Consider the following 16,065-nt stretch of genomic DNA (forward strand, 5'->3'; position numbering starts at 1 on the left):
ATGATGCCAACTGTCCCAATTTGCCTGGGTGAGGGCGTTTCCCAGGATATGGAGCTGTCAGTGCAAAACCAGGGAAAGTTCTGCACAAACCAGGGCTAGTGGTCACTAGCTGAATCTCAGGTTTCTGGCTTGGGCAGCTTTGTGGATGGTGAGACCTGGAATGTTGGAGCAGGCTTGGTGGTGCGGGAAAGCAATGCACCGAGTTTCAGGCATGATATGAAATATCTAAGATTGGAGACATCCTGTACGTGGTTGGTAGAAAGCTCGAGGGCTCAGGAGAGAGGTGAAGGCAGACAGGCATTTAGGAGACATTACCATGTAGAAGGATATAAGTTCACCCAGAGACCATGGGGGCTTCCTAGAAGAGGACCATCCTCCTGCTGCCTCTGCTTGATACAAACATCAGGGACCACCCAGGAGAAGCCCTCAGTGTGATTCTCCTTCTGAGTTTCACATACTTTCCTGCAGGTTCAGACCTGGGGAAGCCTTTCTGAGATCTCTACTGAACCACTTACAGGAAGGAGGGCTGGTACTGCACAGGGTGGATTTTGGGTACTAGGGTAAGACCACAAATGGACCCATAGACACACGCACCAGCTGTGAATAAACTCTGCTGACTGGTAAACGGTAGAAATCTTTTTTTTTCATTGTTATGTGACTGAGTTTGGTTGTATTCGCTTTCACCATGCAGCATTACAAGAATACACATTATGGATATGTTGCCTTGGATGAGCAATGATCTTTGCTAGACATAGAGGAAGGAATCTTGAACTCATTTCTAAAATTGCGTATCTATGTCCTAGGAGATCCTTGTGCTTTAGAAGGTGGGCCCAACTTTTTAAAAAATTAATCTGTTCGCATGTGTATCATTATGTGTTAATACTTTACAGAAACAAGCCATTTTTTAAAAGGAGATATTTGTTAAAAGGAAATATGTTTCCTCTAGGTCCGTTAAGGCAGAACGGAATATAGAAAAAAAGTCTGAGGATTTATTTTCCTGTAAGAAATAACAGTCTATGAAAAAGAAGTACCTGACAAATAAAAATGGTCTGAATGATTATAAGCCTTGTCTGTAATTTATTAAGTCTTTGTAGATATATTAAATCATTAAGAAAGCAGAAACGGAACAACGCTGACATGTCTAATCTCCCATTATTCAAATGGAATGGAATTTTACCCCAAGGCTTAAGAGGTAAATAGCTAATTTTTGTTTTCCTGGAAATTCCATTTTAGCATGACCTTGGGCTCGTCCTGGAGTAAAAATATAAATCTATTCATACCAAGAACCTAAGCAGACTTCTGTTAGGTCTCTTGGTCCCAGTTTGGGTGATGCCAGGGTGTGGAGGAAAGCTATGAAGGTCTATTTCTTGTCAACCCTAACGATCCCAGGTAAATGCATCTAACGAGGCCATTTCTGGGGTTGAAGAGGGTACTGAAACATTCATGCCTGAGAAGGTGTGTGGCCCATCCTGACTTTCTAAGACCAAAAGTACAATCCAGGGTCAGTCATCAGTCTATAGATTTAGAACAGTTATGAAGAATTCCAGATGGCAAGTCTCTCCTCGCTATAGGCATGGGGTTTCAAAAAAAAAAAAAATCCCCAAGGTAATAGATCATGGTTAGGTTTTTTTCACCCTTCGTTTGTATCTTCTTGGACATTTGACCTTGAGTACAAAAACCAGGCAAAGGAACTCTGGTATGTGCAGTCTTAAGATAGCCTAATCCAGAAGTTCAAGTTTTTGTTATTGCCTTCAATCAGGATGAGTAGAGGATGGTATTCTCTTACAAGTCTGGTGTGGCATTTTTTTCTTTTAAAATCATTCCAAATAATTCCCACTGTGTCCTAGGCCAGAAGAAAACCTATTCTTTGGACTGAATGTGTGAGATTCCACCCTAAACTTCGGTACCTTAACACTTCAAAATGAACCAGTACTACCCATTTGTTATTTTCACCGTAAGGTTTCTGCATATTCACAATCATCAGAAGAAAACAATCACATCAACATATAGTATTCATTGATAATATTATACACATTATAATATTTTTATTGCCCTTAATCCTTTTTTGGGGGAGGGGCATAAAACTGGTAGAAAACCATTAATAGAAACATTCATTTTTTTCTTCTCATTTGTTTGTAAATTCCATCTACAAATATACCTTCTCTGTGTTAAGACTCCTCAAATGAAGGAACATGGTCCCTTAAGAGAAGGATTATTTTGATTCTTCTCAACCCATTATACAGATTGGCTACAGTTGCAGAAATATGCATGAAATAGCCTTACTAGAAATTACATTCGCTCCTAGGGCACCATTTCCCAGGCTGCAAAGCTGAACTCGATACTTCCTCTGTGCCCATTTTCCATCCTTCCAACTTCCTCTTTCATCCTTAGAGGGCCTCTCCTGAGTCAGAAAAGAAACCAATCAGGAACCATCTAGCTAGTTACTGCTTTGTTAGGAACCCAGAGGAATACCTGGCCAAGAGGATTCTTGGAACAAGCACGCTGACCCTAAAGAAATGTAACTTAACAAGAAAGTGTTGGTTATAATGGGGGAGACGATATGAGGCTAGAAGCGTGTCTATCACCATTCAGAACTAGACCACATCTGCTTTGCCTTTAGGTGAGGGCAGCTCTGACCATCACAGCTGGATATCATAGTATCAGAGATTTCTGTGAAGTTTCCAAACTTCACTGGAATTCAGCAATATAATAATACTATCCCATGAAAATGTCACTGGTTTTGAAATGTTAAAAATAAAAGCAGATGCTTCCCTGCAGGTTGGACATCCGTCCTGTGTAATACCAAGGCTTGGATATTTATGCTATCAGTGGTCACCAGGAATTCTTGGCCTTGCAGTGGCAATTCCACTGGTGACAGCAGTGATAAATAATGATGCAGTTCAAGTACTTTATCTGGGCCTCATATGACTCAAATTATACCACAGAAGGCTTGAATTTTCCGCCTTAGGATCACTCGACTAGCTCTTTATTTAAGTGTGATAAAATGACTTGGTTTTTTTGTTGTTATTGTCATGTCCTATGATCATTTATCTTAATAAATCTTTCAGTTTCTAAATGCAAAGTCATCTTAGATGTATTTTCCAAACCTTAAATGCAACTGCAAACAACATTTCATTGAAAATTCAGGTTATACCACCAAAGCAAACCTTACCCGTGCCAGGCAGTCGCTGGACTGGAAGTCTGTCTTCCCAGATTTTGAGAAGCGGCGTCTGTCATTGCTTGTGGGCAGAGGGGCGTCCGCCTTTGCAATCCCTTTGTCTAATTCCGACCTCTCTAGATGGGATCCAGCCACCTCCTTGAGCGAATCTGGGCCATTTTCTAGCTCAAAGACATGACCGTTTCCCAGTTCAGGGTCCAGGCCATTGTCTAGTTCAGACACAGGGTCACTGTCCAACTCACAGCCAGCGCTGCTCTTGGATTCTTCAGTGGCTTTGTGGGTAGAAGGCCTGGCAATGACCGCAAACTTTCTTGCTCTTTTCCCCTTTTTCACAGTTCGGTCCCCCAGCTCCAAGGTAGGCGTCTCTCCTGGTTCAGAGCTGTTGCTGCTGTTGCCGTTATAAGGAGAATGGACTTGGTGCTTGAAGCGGCGCAGCATGATCAGGTAGATGAAGCCGCCATTCCAGCACTGCTCAGCCAGGTAACTGCAAGGGACACAGGGGGGTCAGAGAGGGGCTGGTTAAAACCCTCCAAACATCCTCCAAGGACAATGCAGCGGGTTGACACATCTGATGGCCCACACAGGACCCATATGACTAAAGTCCTGGCCAAGTGATTGAGGCACTAAGCTTCTTAAAGAGGCTGCACACTTCACTCACTCTTTTAATCTATTTAATTGTTGATGCTAAAAATAACCCCCAAACCAACCAAAAAACCACCATGAACTGGAAATGACTCATGAGAGTACCCTATGAAGGTAGTCAGAGAAGGATTTTTCTATTAACAGAGCCAATCCTAACATATCATTAAAAAAAAAATTATTCTCCATTCACTCAACAACTTGTTACATCAGAATGATGCCAGCTTCCCATTCATAACGTTCTGATGGGATAGCACTGCGAGTCCCCAGGGGAAAATGGATAAAATAGATTGGGGGAAATGTACAGTTCTGCTCACAGGATCAAGAACCGCACTGCGGGCTTCCCTGGTGGCACAGTGGTTGAGAGTCCGCCTGCTGATGCAGGGGACACGGGTTCGTGCCCCGGTCCGGGAAGATCCCACATGCCGCGGAGCGGCTGGGCCCGTTAGCCATGGCCGCTGAGCCTGCGCGTCCGGAGCCTGTGCTCCGCAACGGGAGAGGCCATAACAGTGAGAGGCCGGCGTAACGCAAAAAAAAAAAAAAAAATGAACTGCATGATGCAAACTATTATATATAGAATAGAGAAAAAACAAGGTCCTACTGTATAGCACAGGGAACTATATTCAATATCCTGTGATAAACCATAATGGAAAAGAATATGAAAAAGAATGTATATATATGAATAACTGAATCACTTTGCTATACAGCAGAAACTTACAGCAGAAATTAACACAACACTGTAGATCAACTACACTTCAAAAAAAAAAAAAAAAAAAGCCACAGATTGGAAAGACCCAAAGTGGAAAAACAAAATCAACTGCACAAGAGGAACCTTTGCCTCACAGCAGTTAAAGGGAAAAAAAGATGCTGAGCTGGGGGCGGGTAGAAGGGGTTGGCTGGTATTAAGATGCAGCCAGTAAAGAATCACAGCAAGTGTGTGCAGCATGAAATGAGGATCAGGTTCATTTCTCGGTAATGGTTCTAGTTTGGTTGTTCATAGCACACGTGAAGTGTCATTTCCAGTCTGGGCATCACATGAAGAGGAACACTGACAAAGTGGAAAACACAGACATAGGGCAACCAGGAGGAAGACAACTGCTGGAAACTGTGGCAACCAGGAATAGTGGGAGGAAGGAGGGACGTTTAGCCTGAGGAAGACGAGGGCCAGGCTCAGTCGTTTTCACATGTATCTGAGGACTGCCAAACACTTAGAAGCAGGAAATCATACAAATGAGATAATGCACGTGAAGCCTGACATACAATGACTCCTCCGGATCTTAAAGAATAACAATAGAACCTCAAACGAGATGAGTAATTAGCGGCATCCAGGACCAGATCCTTAAAGTTTCAGCAAACACTTGCTCAACGTCAGGAAGCCAGGCTGGGCTGGACCTCCCACCAGTGCCACCCAAGATAAGGAAGCACAAACCCCAGACGAACCCAGGGGATGCCCTCACCACTGGGATCTTGCCACATACTACACGTCACTGGTTCCCAAGCAAAGAATGTCAACCACCAAATCCTTAACGAGTCAGACCTGCTTCCCCGGCTTCAAGTCCCACAAAGAGAAGGCCTGGGGCTATGTTGCCTACATCTGCAATGCAATGTGGAAAACAGAACTTTTCCCAGTATACCAAACCAGACTTGAGAGCTGGGGCAGTCAGTATGTGGGAAGGGGGCCAGGTCATAAGGAGAGATGACCAGTCGTGTTTGAAATGTACTAAGTTCTGAGCCAAGGGTGTATAATCCCCCTACCTAATGGTCAGGGTAATGCAATGACGGTGACTGTCTAACAGAAGAAGAGAACAATTCTGAACTTTTGCCTTGGAGTAAAGTGAACAAGAGAGAAGGGTCCTCAAACATCGACCAAAGCTAGTAAAAACTTTCTTTGATCCTGGGTTATAAGCCATGGTAATGAACTTACACATAAAAACCAGGTAGATAAAAGATACTGTACAGACTTCGGGTTGTTCTGTGAACTACAGTGAGATGAAGAGGCATGAAGACCTTTCTAGACTGGAATCTAGAAATTAAAAATTAATCCTGGTTCTCTGCACCATTTTTCTACAATGTTTAGATTTTACTTTTTGAATTGTGTATTTTTTTCCATACTGGATAAAATCTTTTAAAGATATAAAACGATAAGAGTAATTAGACAGGTTGTAAGGGTTTCCTCTGAACAACCAATACTATTAATCTAATATATATGCTCAGATGTTATGAAAAACAGGATGGGGTAGTAAAAACAGGACCAGGTTGAGAGTTAGACACCCAAGTTTTTGTTATAGCTTTGGCCCAACCACGTAAAACAATGCTAATTACACCAAATTTCCACTGACAGATGAATCGACAGACAAAATACGTATATCCATATAATGGAATACTATTCAGCAATAAAAAGGACTGAAGCTCATGCTCCAACATGGTTGGAGCTTGAAGCATTATGCTAACTGAAAGATGCCAGGCCACAAAAGGCCATATACCATTCCATTATTGGACGTGTCCAGAATAGGCAGACTCATTGAGATAGAAAGTAGATTAGTGGTTGCCAGGAGCTGGGGGGATGGGAGAGAGAGGAGAATTGAGACTGACCGCTAATAGGCACAGGCTTTTTGCGGGGGGTGATGGAAATGTTCTAGAATTAGATAGTGGTGATGGTTGCACAACATGGTAGATACATGAATATACCCACTAAATTGTACACTTTAAAATGATGAATGTGATGTTATGTGAATTATTTCTCAATTAAAAAAAAATAACAGGGCTTCCCTGGTGGCGCAGTGGTCGAGAGTCCGCCTGCCGATGCAGGGGACGCAGGTTCGTGCCCCGGTCCGGGAAGATCCCACATGCCGCGGAGCGGCTGGGCCCGTGAGCCATGGCCACTGAGCCTGCGCATCCGGAGCCTGTGCTCCGCAACGGCAGAGGCCGCAACAGTGAGAGGCCCGCATACCGCAAAAAAAAAAAACAACCCAAAAAAACCCCAGCAAATGTAATAATATTAGCCAAGTTTTAAATTTATTCTTTGAGTAGATGCTCCTTAAGAACTCTCTTGACAAAAGAAGCAATTGAGGCTCAGAAATGTTAACTAAATTGCCCAAGTTCGCATAGCTGCCACTGGTAGACCCAGGTCTATCTGCTTCCCACCCACGCACGTCCCCTGTGCAATTCTGCTTCTTAAATCATTACCATCCCTGTGCTTCAGTTTCCTCATCTGCACAGTGAAGGTTGTAAATGGATCATCTCTAAGTTGCTTTTGACTTCCAGGGATAGGAGGATCAAGCCATCCCAGTGACAAGGATAAAACAAAAAAACCTGGAAAAACCGAAGCAGTCCTTTTATGTCCAAGTCATCCTAGGCCTCCAAGACATTAACCATCAACCTGGAAGAGATTTCACCTGGAGAGGCAATTCCTCTAAAACTGCGTTTGGGACTCTACTTTTTGTACTAAAACTCTGGACAGCTTGATTTGGTTTGTCCACAGGGACCTTCTTTGCAGTACCAAAAAGGCTGGTCCATTGATTCGGAGTACAAGATCTTGAATATCTTTCCCATCTCTACTCTCACGGGCATTCCAAGAACCTTGGAAGGTTCCATGACTGACAGTCTTTTATTCCTTCAGGATCCACACTCAGCAAAATTACAAAGCAAGAGGAGTTGATCTCTAGTTTTGCACCGTCTCCCTGTCCTTCCCTGGCTTCCTAGCCATAAATAAGATCCTGACGCCTTCAGGGAACTGTATGACAGGTTACTGTATTCCTTCCTGGACACTGCATTTTCTAAGGTCATCCTGAAGGCAAAGTGTGATGAATGAATTACGGACACCTGTAGCAAGTTAGTGAAAAAGACACTATTAGGCAGCGGGTAATTTTCTTACGATTCTTTGAATCACCTTAAATGTAAGGCTGCCACACCCCTCTCCATCTGTATTTAAATGACTTCCCTAACTTTTCCGGGACCTGCCTGGCTCATTCCTACTTCCAAATCCCCTTTTCTGTTCAGCAGGATTCTTACCCACCATTAGGATCTTTAAACTTCAAAGTCAACATTAGAGAAACCAGAAACGAAATACAATCACGTGACTTAGAAAACTAGAAGGTCTCCTCTTCATTAACAACAGGTAGAATTAGCTTTTCAGAAGCTTCTCTACCATACGATTATTTTTTTTGGTTTCTTCCAAAAATTTGAAGCTATCCTCTGGCATGTTAAATTATTCACTCAATTCAATTAAAATTTATTTGATTTTGGCCATCCCAGGCTGGCCTTAAGATTAAAAAAGGAAAGGCCAGAAATGAGGGTCTGAGCTCCAGCCTAGAACGCTCCCTCTGGAATGTGTTGTGGTTCTTCATTTCACTCGGCCTTTGCAAGCATCGTGTCTGACTAGATCCCTTCCTCCTCCTTTCCCTCAAAAAGTGCTTTATCCAGGCTTCCCTGGTGGCGCAGTGGTTGGGAGTCCGCCTGCCGATGCAGGGGACGCGGGTTCGTGCCCCGGTCTGGGAAGATTCCACATGCCGCGGAGCGGCTGGGCCCGTGAGCCATGGCCGCTGAGCCTGCGCTCTGCAACGGGAGAGGCCACAACAGTGAGAGGCCCACGTATCGCCAAAAGAATTTTAAAAAAGTGCTTTATCCAAAGGAAAGTTTAAGTACCTTCGCTGTTTCTTGATGCTGTCATAATTCTGGAGTCTGGGTTCTGCAGGGGTGGGATCCTGGTAAGGGGATGGAAGGTGAGATTGGATGTTTGGAGGACCTGAAGGGATAGAGCTGCCTGGAGTCTGAAGATCCAGATGGATATGGGGCAGGAGATAAGAGAGAGGCAAAGACAGGAGACATGCTGGAAGGCCAAAGACACCCATTATTTACTCATAGTCTGATTCTATCAAAAGACGGCTAGAGGGAGGTGTACGATTTTGATATTCGGGACTGTTTTGCCAAAGCCCTTGGAAGGGGCGATCTCCAGGTGCCTCTAGAAATCATCTGGGGGCTCCAGCCATCGATCGCTGGTGCCTGGCGCATGGTGTGAACCCACAGAGGGGTGCCACCGGGCAGAACCGTGGGCACACATGTGCGTGTAACTCAGAGGAACTGGATTGCCATTGCTGGGCCCTGGCCTATACTACAGGGGCTTGTATAACTCAGAGAACCCATAAAAGAATTCTGGAACTTTTCACCAAAGCAGCTATTCTTACTTCATCTGAGTATGTCAGGTCCCCAGTACAGACAGCAGGAGACTAAACACTGACTTCAAGAAGATGTTTATAGACAAGTTATTTTATAGGGTCTGAGTTTTCTAGAGCGAGACTAGCTGCTAATAGCCACCCTGTCTAACACATAGGACAAACGGAGATAGATTGTTCTTGCCTATGATTTCCTCTCGCCTAAGAAGTAATGGGAGGCTGAAAAGCTGTTCGTGGTCCTTTGAAAACCTGCTAAGCCTAATTAATCCAGAGGACCATCTGAGGTTATAAATCTGTAGGTTCCCAGAGAACAATAGGCTGAGAGGAAGTGTTAAATATATAGATTAATTCCCCAGTGAAGTCTTGGCTGGGAAACAGAGGGAGGCAAGTTTGGACAGCTCTCCAGGAGGGCATGGGAAGATGATAAACATCATTTCCCTGAGTCATTTAGGAACTAGGTTCCCCAAGGGTAGTCTCTCTCGGGTGTTGCCTACCAGCTACCTTGAATTTGGGGCACGCTTCTCCCAGATTCTATGACCCTCCCTAGAAAAAGCGAAGCTTTCTTTGGGGGACCCTGAAGGCAGAATTTGGGTGCTGAATATCATGGTGGTAAGAGTGACTGATACCCTTGGTGCGCTCCTAAGGCCCCTTCTGGAGAGAACCCAGTCTCCTTCCTCGCTAGTTCACAGAGGGGAAAGTCAGCTCTGAGCAGATGCAGGAAGATGGGACTCAGGCACCAACGAGGATTTGAAAATAGATCAGCGTCTAGGCCTAGTGTAGACGTAACTAGAACACTGTACTCCAACTGCTGGGTAGGGGAGGTAACTGAGGAAGCCAATTTTTACTACTTCTCACCTCCTCTATTCACCACAAATGCCTGGGTTCAGCGACTCTCCCCTCCGCTTTCTTATCTGGAGTCCATGAATAAATGAATATGTTCTCTTTATTATAAAATGTGTATTTATTACTTTTTTATCATAAAATTTGGATTGAGATACACAGGTTAAGAGTGAAGAATCAGGGTGAATATTTGAAAAAAATTTTTTTGTCCGAACTATGATACAATGTGAGCCATTCGAACCCAAACCAGATGAGCTACCGAAACCTGTAACCTCCACAGACGTAGTGGTGAAATTTAAATCGTACCCATCTATACACCAGGACGGAGGTCCACATTGCCCTAGGGGAACTGGGATGTGGGGAAGAGGTGCAAATATGCTGATCCTCCGGCTACTGCTACTTCTATGAATAATAAACTGTCTTTCATTCCTGATCCAGGAATCTTCTATCTTCTGCTGGCATCCATGAAACTGTGGCAGGCTAACTCGTTAGCTTACTAGTTGGGTAAAATCATAGTTCTTGACATGTAGCAGAAAAATACACCGACTAACTCAGTTTATAATTGATCTTGTTCTCCAACATCAAACTTATCAAAGGAGCTCAGTGACATATTATCCTTCACACCAGCGACTAAGAAATAAAAATCAGTACATACCTTACATCAAAACAATACTGAAATTAAATCTTTCAGGCAGAATCAAACAGAGGTGGAATTATACTAAGAGTCATAAAGAGAGTGGGTGCTCTAGCCTCTGATTCCACAAATACTGATGAAATTCAGTGTGTCAGCCTCGAAGGCAGCAGCTACTTCTGTGTCCATCAGCATTAAGTATACACGGTTCTGCCCTTACCCTGCTTAAATTTCATCTCCTGCAACCACTGGCTGCAATATCCATTCTGTGCTGAAGCAAGAGCTGGTTCTCCTTTTGTTTGCTATGAAGAGCTTCTGGATGTAAAGGGGTACAGGTAGGGGGGGACACTGCAGAAAAATACTCGATAAAAAGCAGCTAAATCATCTGATCACTTAAAAAATTATTTTGATTTCCATGCAACAAGGTATCACTGATTTTCATATTTATCTTAAAAATTCCCCTCTCAAACTAACAAGATTAATTTAAAGTCACCACCCTCAAAGCAAAGTATCTCTACACACCAGGACACATTCCACATTTTCAACTCCAATACAGCTTTAACAGGAAGGAACTAGAAGCGTGGCCCTTGCTATCATGTTGCAATAAGTTTACATGAAGTTCCAGTTTTCCTCCAAGGTTTTCTTGTACCTCATGTCTTCATGAATCAATAAAAGCTTTTTGAAAAGCACCCATACGCATTTGGGAAATAGGAGTTCAGAAGCTGAATTAAGGAGAAAATGCCTGATCAACAATAAGAACTGACCTTATAAAACATACTGCAGAGATACCGCCCCACAAAAGACAACCTCTAGGCTTCTATCTGCAAATGACTGCGTTTCTTTATTCAATTACTGTGAGTGAATCAGGGTTTCTCGTGACTCTATGAGATCAACCTGCAGTCTATACAGAATCCAATTAGAACTTCAGCCACACAGCTTTGCTGACTCACACTGATGACGTTGGTCACATTTTCCCTGGGGGCAGAGGGCATGCAGGTAAAGTCAGACTTTGCTGTACATAAATGAGTCAATTTCACCTCATGAGGGAACTGACAAGCTCAGACGCTGTACATAGGAACTCCTTTCACTTCCTTTTCACTCATGACATAATGCTATTTTTTTTTTTTACAGAATTACTACTTGCTCATTACAAATTCATTCATTCACTCATTCGACAAATAGTTATTGAATATCTACTATACGCCAGGCACTGTTTTAGGCATTTGGGGGTACAGCAGTGAACACACTGATGCCCGTCTTTGGGGAGCTCACAGTTTAGCAGGGGCAGACAGACAATTAAACAACAGACCTATTAAAAGAAGCATCCCAGGGCTTCCCTGGTGGCGCAGTGGTTGAGAGTCCGCCTGCTGATGCAGGGGACACGGGTTCGTGCCCCGGTCCGGGAAGATCCCACATGCCGCAGAGTGGCTGGGCCCGTGAGCCATGGCCGCTGAGCCTGCGCGTCCGGAGCCTGTGCTCCGCAACAGAAGAGACCGCAACAGTGAGAGGCCCACGTACCACAAAAAAAAAAAAGAAAAAACAAAAAAAGCATCCAAATAAACAGCATGTTAGAAGGTGAGACGTGCTATGGAAAATGGAAAATATTGAATAGGATAAAGAGGATTGAGTATGCCAGGAGCTGGAAGAGTCAGATTGAAATTTTAAGTATGTTGAGCAAAGACTTGAAGCAGATGAAAGAGTTGGCCACGCAGCTGCCTGGGAGAAGACGTTCCAGACAGAGGCAAGAGCCAGTGCAAAAGTGGTAAATTGGAAATGTGCCCGGTGTGTGCGGAGCAGCGAGGAGGAGAGGAATGGGGAGGGGCAATGAGGTAGGAGAGATACCAGGGGCCAGTTTACGCAAGACTGTTGTAAAGACTTGTGCAAAATGGGGAGCGGTAACTCCCCTGAGCACAGGAGTCATGTGATATGTAGTCATGATGTGGAGTCATGTGATGTTTTAAAACGATCCCTTCGTTTCTGTGTTGAGAATAGACTATGGGCAGAGCAAGGGTAGAGGGAGACCAGATATTCGATCATCTTCAGAAATTCCAGTGACTGAGAAGATGGCTCAGTGCAGAGTAGCAGTACAGAGGGTTAGAAGTGGCCAAAATCGTGATCAGTTTTGGAGGCAGAGTCAGCAGCCTTTGCTTTTGGATCTGATACAGGGTGTGAGAGGAAGGTGGTGTCTAGGTGTTTGGCCTGAGCAACCAGAAGGATGGCGTTGCCATCACCTGAGGCTGGTAGAGTAGCCTTCTGTGCGGTGGGGCTACCTGACCTATCCTGATGCCCAGATCAATTCTGGAGTTACGTTCCGGATGAGCTGAGTTTTGAGATGCTCGTGTGGTGGCTGTGTGGGCAGCTAGACATCTGAATCTGGATGTTGGAGCAGAGGACTGGTTTGGAGATAAAAAATTGGGAGGTGTCAGAGTGTCGATGATATTTAAAGCCTCCTGAAGATAAATTCCTTTAGGTGGACTTTCTGGGTCCAAAGTTCTTGCTGGGTCAAAAGCACAGTCAAATGTTTTATATGTACTTCCAAGCTTTCCTCTAGCAAGGGGTATAACAATTTAGAATCCCACCAGAAGTGTCTTAGAGAACCACTTGTCACTCTTTTTAATCTCTGCCAGTCTGATAGTCAAGAGCTACCTCCTGTCCTAATCTGCAAGTCAGTAATGATTAATGAGGTCAAAATTCTTAGTATTTCTCTGCCTTCTTTGAAAATTGCCCACTTACGCCTTTGTAAAGATCTTCACTTTTGTACCCTCACCGTCTAGCACAATCACTGGCACACGTTAAGCACCACAAAAAAATGACTGGTCAGTGAAAAGATCCCTTCTATTTAAAAAAATTAAAAAAGCTCTTTTTGGTAAAATGACTGTATTGAGGCATATTTTACATCTGATATAATTCATCCATTCAAGTGTACAATTCAATGATTTCTAGGAAATGTACCAAGCTGTGCAACCACCACCATAAATCAGTTTTAGAACATTTTCACCACCCCAGTAAGATCCCTCATGCCCTTTTACAGTTAATGCCATTCCCAGTTCAGCCACCACTTTCAGTTTCTATAGATCTGCCACTTCTGTACATTTCATATAAATGGCATCATACAATACACGGTCTTTGTGTCTTGCTTCTTAAAAGCAACTCCTTTTTAGGAGATCCTCAGTCACCAGACTTCACCTCCTTCTGCATCCTCTCTGCCATTTATATAGTACATAATCTCGATTCATGCAAAATGCTGTTTTGATATCTTTCTCATTTTCCTTCAGATCATGCCCAATTATCCCGAGGAGATAGCTCTCATGGCTCTGCCAGTATCTCACCCATCTTTTCCCCTCACATTATTCCAGGGAATACCCACCATTCCTTCCAGTTTACGCTATAAAGCCCCTGGTAGCCTCTCCTACCTTCAAAGTTCCTCCCGTGACAGCACTGAAGTGAAGGAGGCATTCTTTCCCATTTGGCTTCCTAGATTTTCCTCACTGTTCCAGTATCATCATAAACCAGCTCTGCTTTAAAAGGAAATCCTTCCTCATTAACGCTAACCAGGCATGGATTCCAAACACCATTCAAATGTAATAGTATATAATGTATATCATATGCTAATATATTCATGTTACTCTGCATTTCATTTTTTCATTTTTGTTTTACAACTGCATTGCCTTCTAAATTTTCTCCATGTTATTTTTCGTTCAGGACAGATTACCAGGGACTACAGGACCCAAAGTCTCTTATGTACTTCTTTTTGCCTGGATTGGTGCTAAGGAAACTTCCATGTCTTTCCTATGCCCCGCTCACTGGCCAGCCAAAGACACTTATTTTACATCACAGAGGTCTCTGCTATGACTTGCCCCTGAGAGCTGAAGATCAGGTCTGAGAAAGAGAAAATCCAAAGCAGCCCACTCCCCATGCCTTGAGCCTTACCTGAGATCCACCATCCCCTCCCAGCCCTGCCAGGTGCATTTCCTATGGCAATTCCTCTGCTTCTCCACATACGGTGTTGCCCTTGACCTTGCCTTGGAAGAGGCTACCATCAACGCTCAAGGGTAACTGAAGCCAGACTTTGCGTCCCAAAGGTTATGGTCATTCATCTTCTAGGCTCAGAATCACCAAGCCCTGAAAAACGCATTAAAGATGACCCAGGGACTGAGTTCCGTACCGTCCCTGCCACATCTTCCTGCCCCTCCACGGTGAAAGCTGCCGGCAGCTATGAGAATTAGTAACACGCGTTCTCCCTTTCTGTCCCTCTTCCCACGAACCAACTGCATCTGAGTTCACAACCAGCCAGTAATCCTCAAGCCCTCACGGTGCACCATTCGAAAGGCACCACCCTCTTCCTTCCCCAGAGGTGGCGCTAAAAGAAGGGAGACTCCTGGGGGGCCCGTGCATCTCTGAACGCACATGCCACTAGTCAAACGCTAATTCAAACACTGATGAAATGTCTGTGCCCTCCACTTCCCTCCCCTTTCAAGTGGATCCAGCTGCATCTTGAAACAATTTCCCCAGCTTGTCTCAATCCTTCCAGGGTCCGTTCCATTGGCTTGGCCAGAGCCTGCCCCTACCTCATGCCAAGCCTGGTTTCACTTATGTCAAAACAGCTTCCATCAAAATCATGGGCTTCTTTTTCGAATTTCTTTCACTGTTTTTCAGCAGCGAAAAGATACTTAAATTGCAAAATGACTACCTCCATTAATGTGTTCTGGCTAATACCAGGCACTCTTCTCCTGAATCTCTTCTCTACAGTGTACTGTGGATTCTTTAAAATCTGACTTTCTGTTTTTCTTTCTTCTCGAAGGCTCTCTGGCAGGCATGGTAGGGCTGAACAGGTCTCATGATTTACAAAGGTTCATGTAGACTGACTTTCTTAGTTTTGCAACCTTCTTCTCCAAGCTTCTTTAGAAGCTGGATTTGTTGGATATTTTTCCTGTTTTCCATCCATCTGCATGATCCTCTAAGACTCTTCTTAGTTTGGAGGATTTCAGTTATAAGAAAGCCAAATCAATAGAACTCTGGCCTAGAAAAATAGATAAGCCAAGTCCTTATAGATGTGGACTCTGGCCTAGAAAAACAGATAAGCCAAGTCCTTATAGATGTGGACAGAACAATTTTAAAATCTGGGCTTCCAATCAGTATACTCTTCATGTGTCTGTTGACCAGTTGTAATTGTGACATTGTTGACATTTGTGGTCCCTGGTTCTTAATTATGTGCAGACAAGGAAAACGCACAGGCATTTTGTACTTATCTACTGGGATTTTTAAAATAACTGCAAGTGAAGCATTAAAGAAACCATAAATTATTGGGTGCACAGGCATAAACACTGGCATGAAAACGCAAAGCTTGCTTTTAATGATGCGTTTATGTTAGAAGTGCCAAAAACTAATACGAATGGTAACAGACAAGGGGAACGGGTACCGATATTGATTAACTTTATACGCTGTGTATTAACTACACACAAACATCACCCTGATCCATCTTTGAGACATGAGAAAACAGGCTCAGAGAGATTAACTTGCTGGTATAGGTGGAGCTGAGATTCAAATTTCCATCTGATTGTAAACAAACCCAGGCAATGACCTTGGGATTTAGTGTGTGCCCATCC

General features: G+C 43.7%; 1 protein-coding gene across 6 annotated transcripts in view; it reads right to left on the reverse strand.

Moving 5' to 3' along the window:
* The window catches only part of PDZD2 (PDZ domain containing 2), a 377,132-nt gene that overhangs the window by 94,648 nt on the left and 266,419 nt on the right, over positions 1 to 16,065 (reverse strand). For 5 of the 6 annotated variants that reach the window (XM_027092702.1, XM_027092705.1, XM_027092704.1 and 2 more), the window contains one exon: positions 3,173 to 3,662. In XM_027092702.1, the coding sequence (XP_026948503.1) occupies positions 3,173 to 3,662 (490 nt within the window). Of the gene's footprint in view, positions 1 to 3,172; positions 3,663 to 16,065 lie in introns of those variants that run through there. The other variant, XM_027092708.1, reaches the window with a different exon arrangement.

Source organism: Aethalodelphis obliquidens, unplaced genomic scaffold (assembly GCF_003676395.1).
Source record: "Aethalodelphis obliquidens isolate GAN/ISIS:26980383/991018 unplaced genomic scaffold, ASM367639v1 scaffold80, whole genome shotgun sequence".
NCBI classification, from domain to species: Eukaryota; Metazoa; Chordata; class Mammalia; order Artiodactyla; family Delphinidae; genus Aethalodelphis; species Aethalodelphis obliquidens.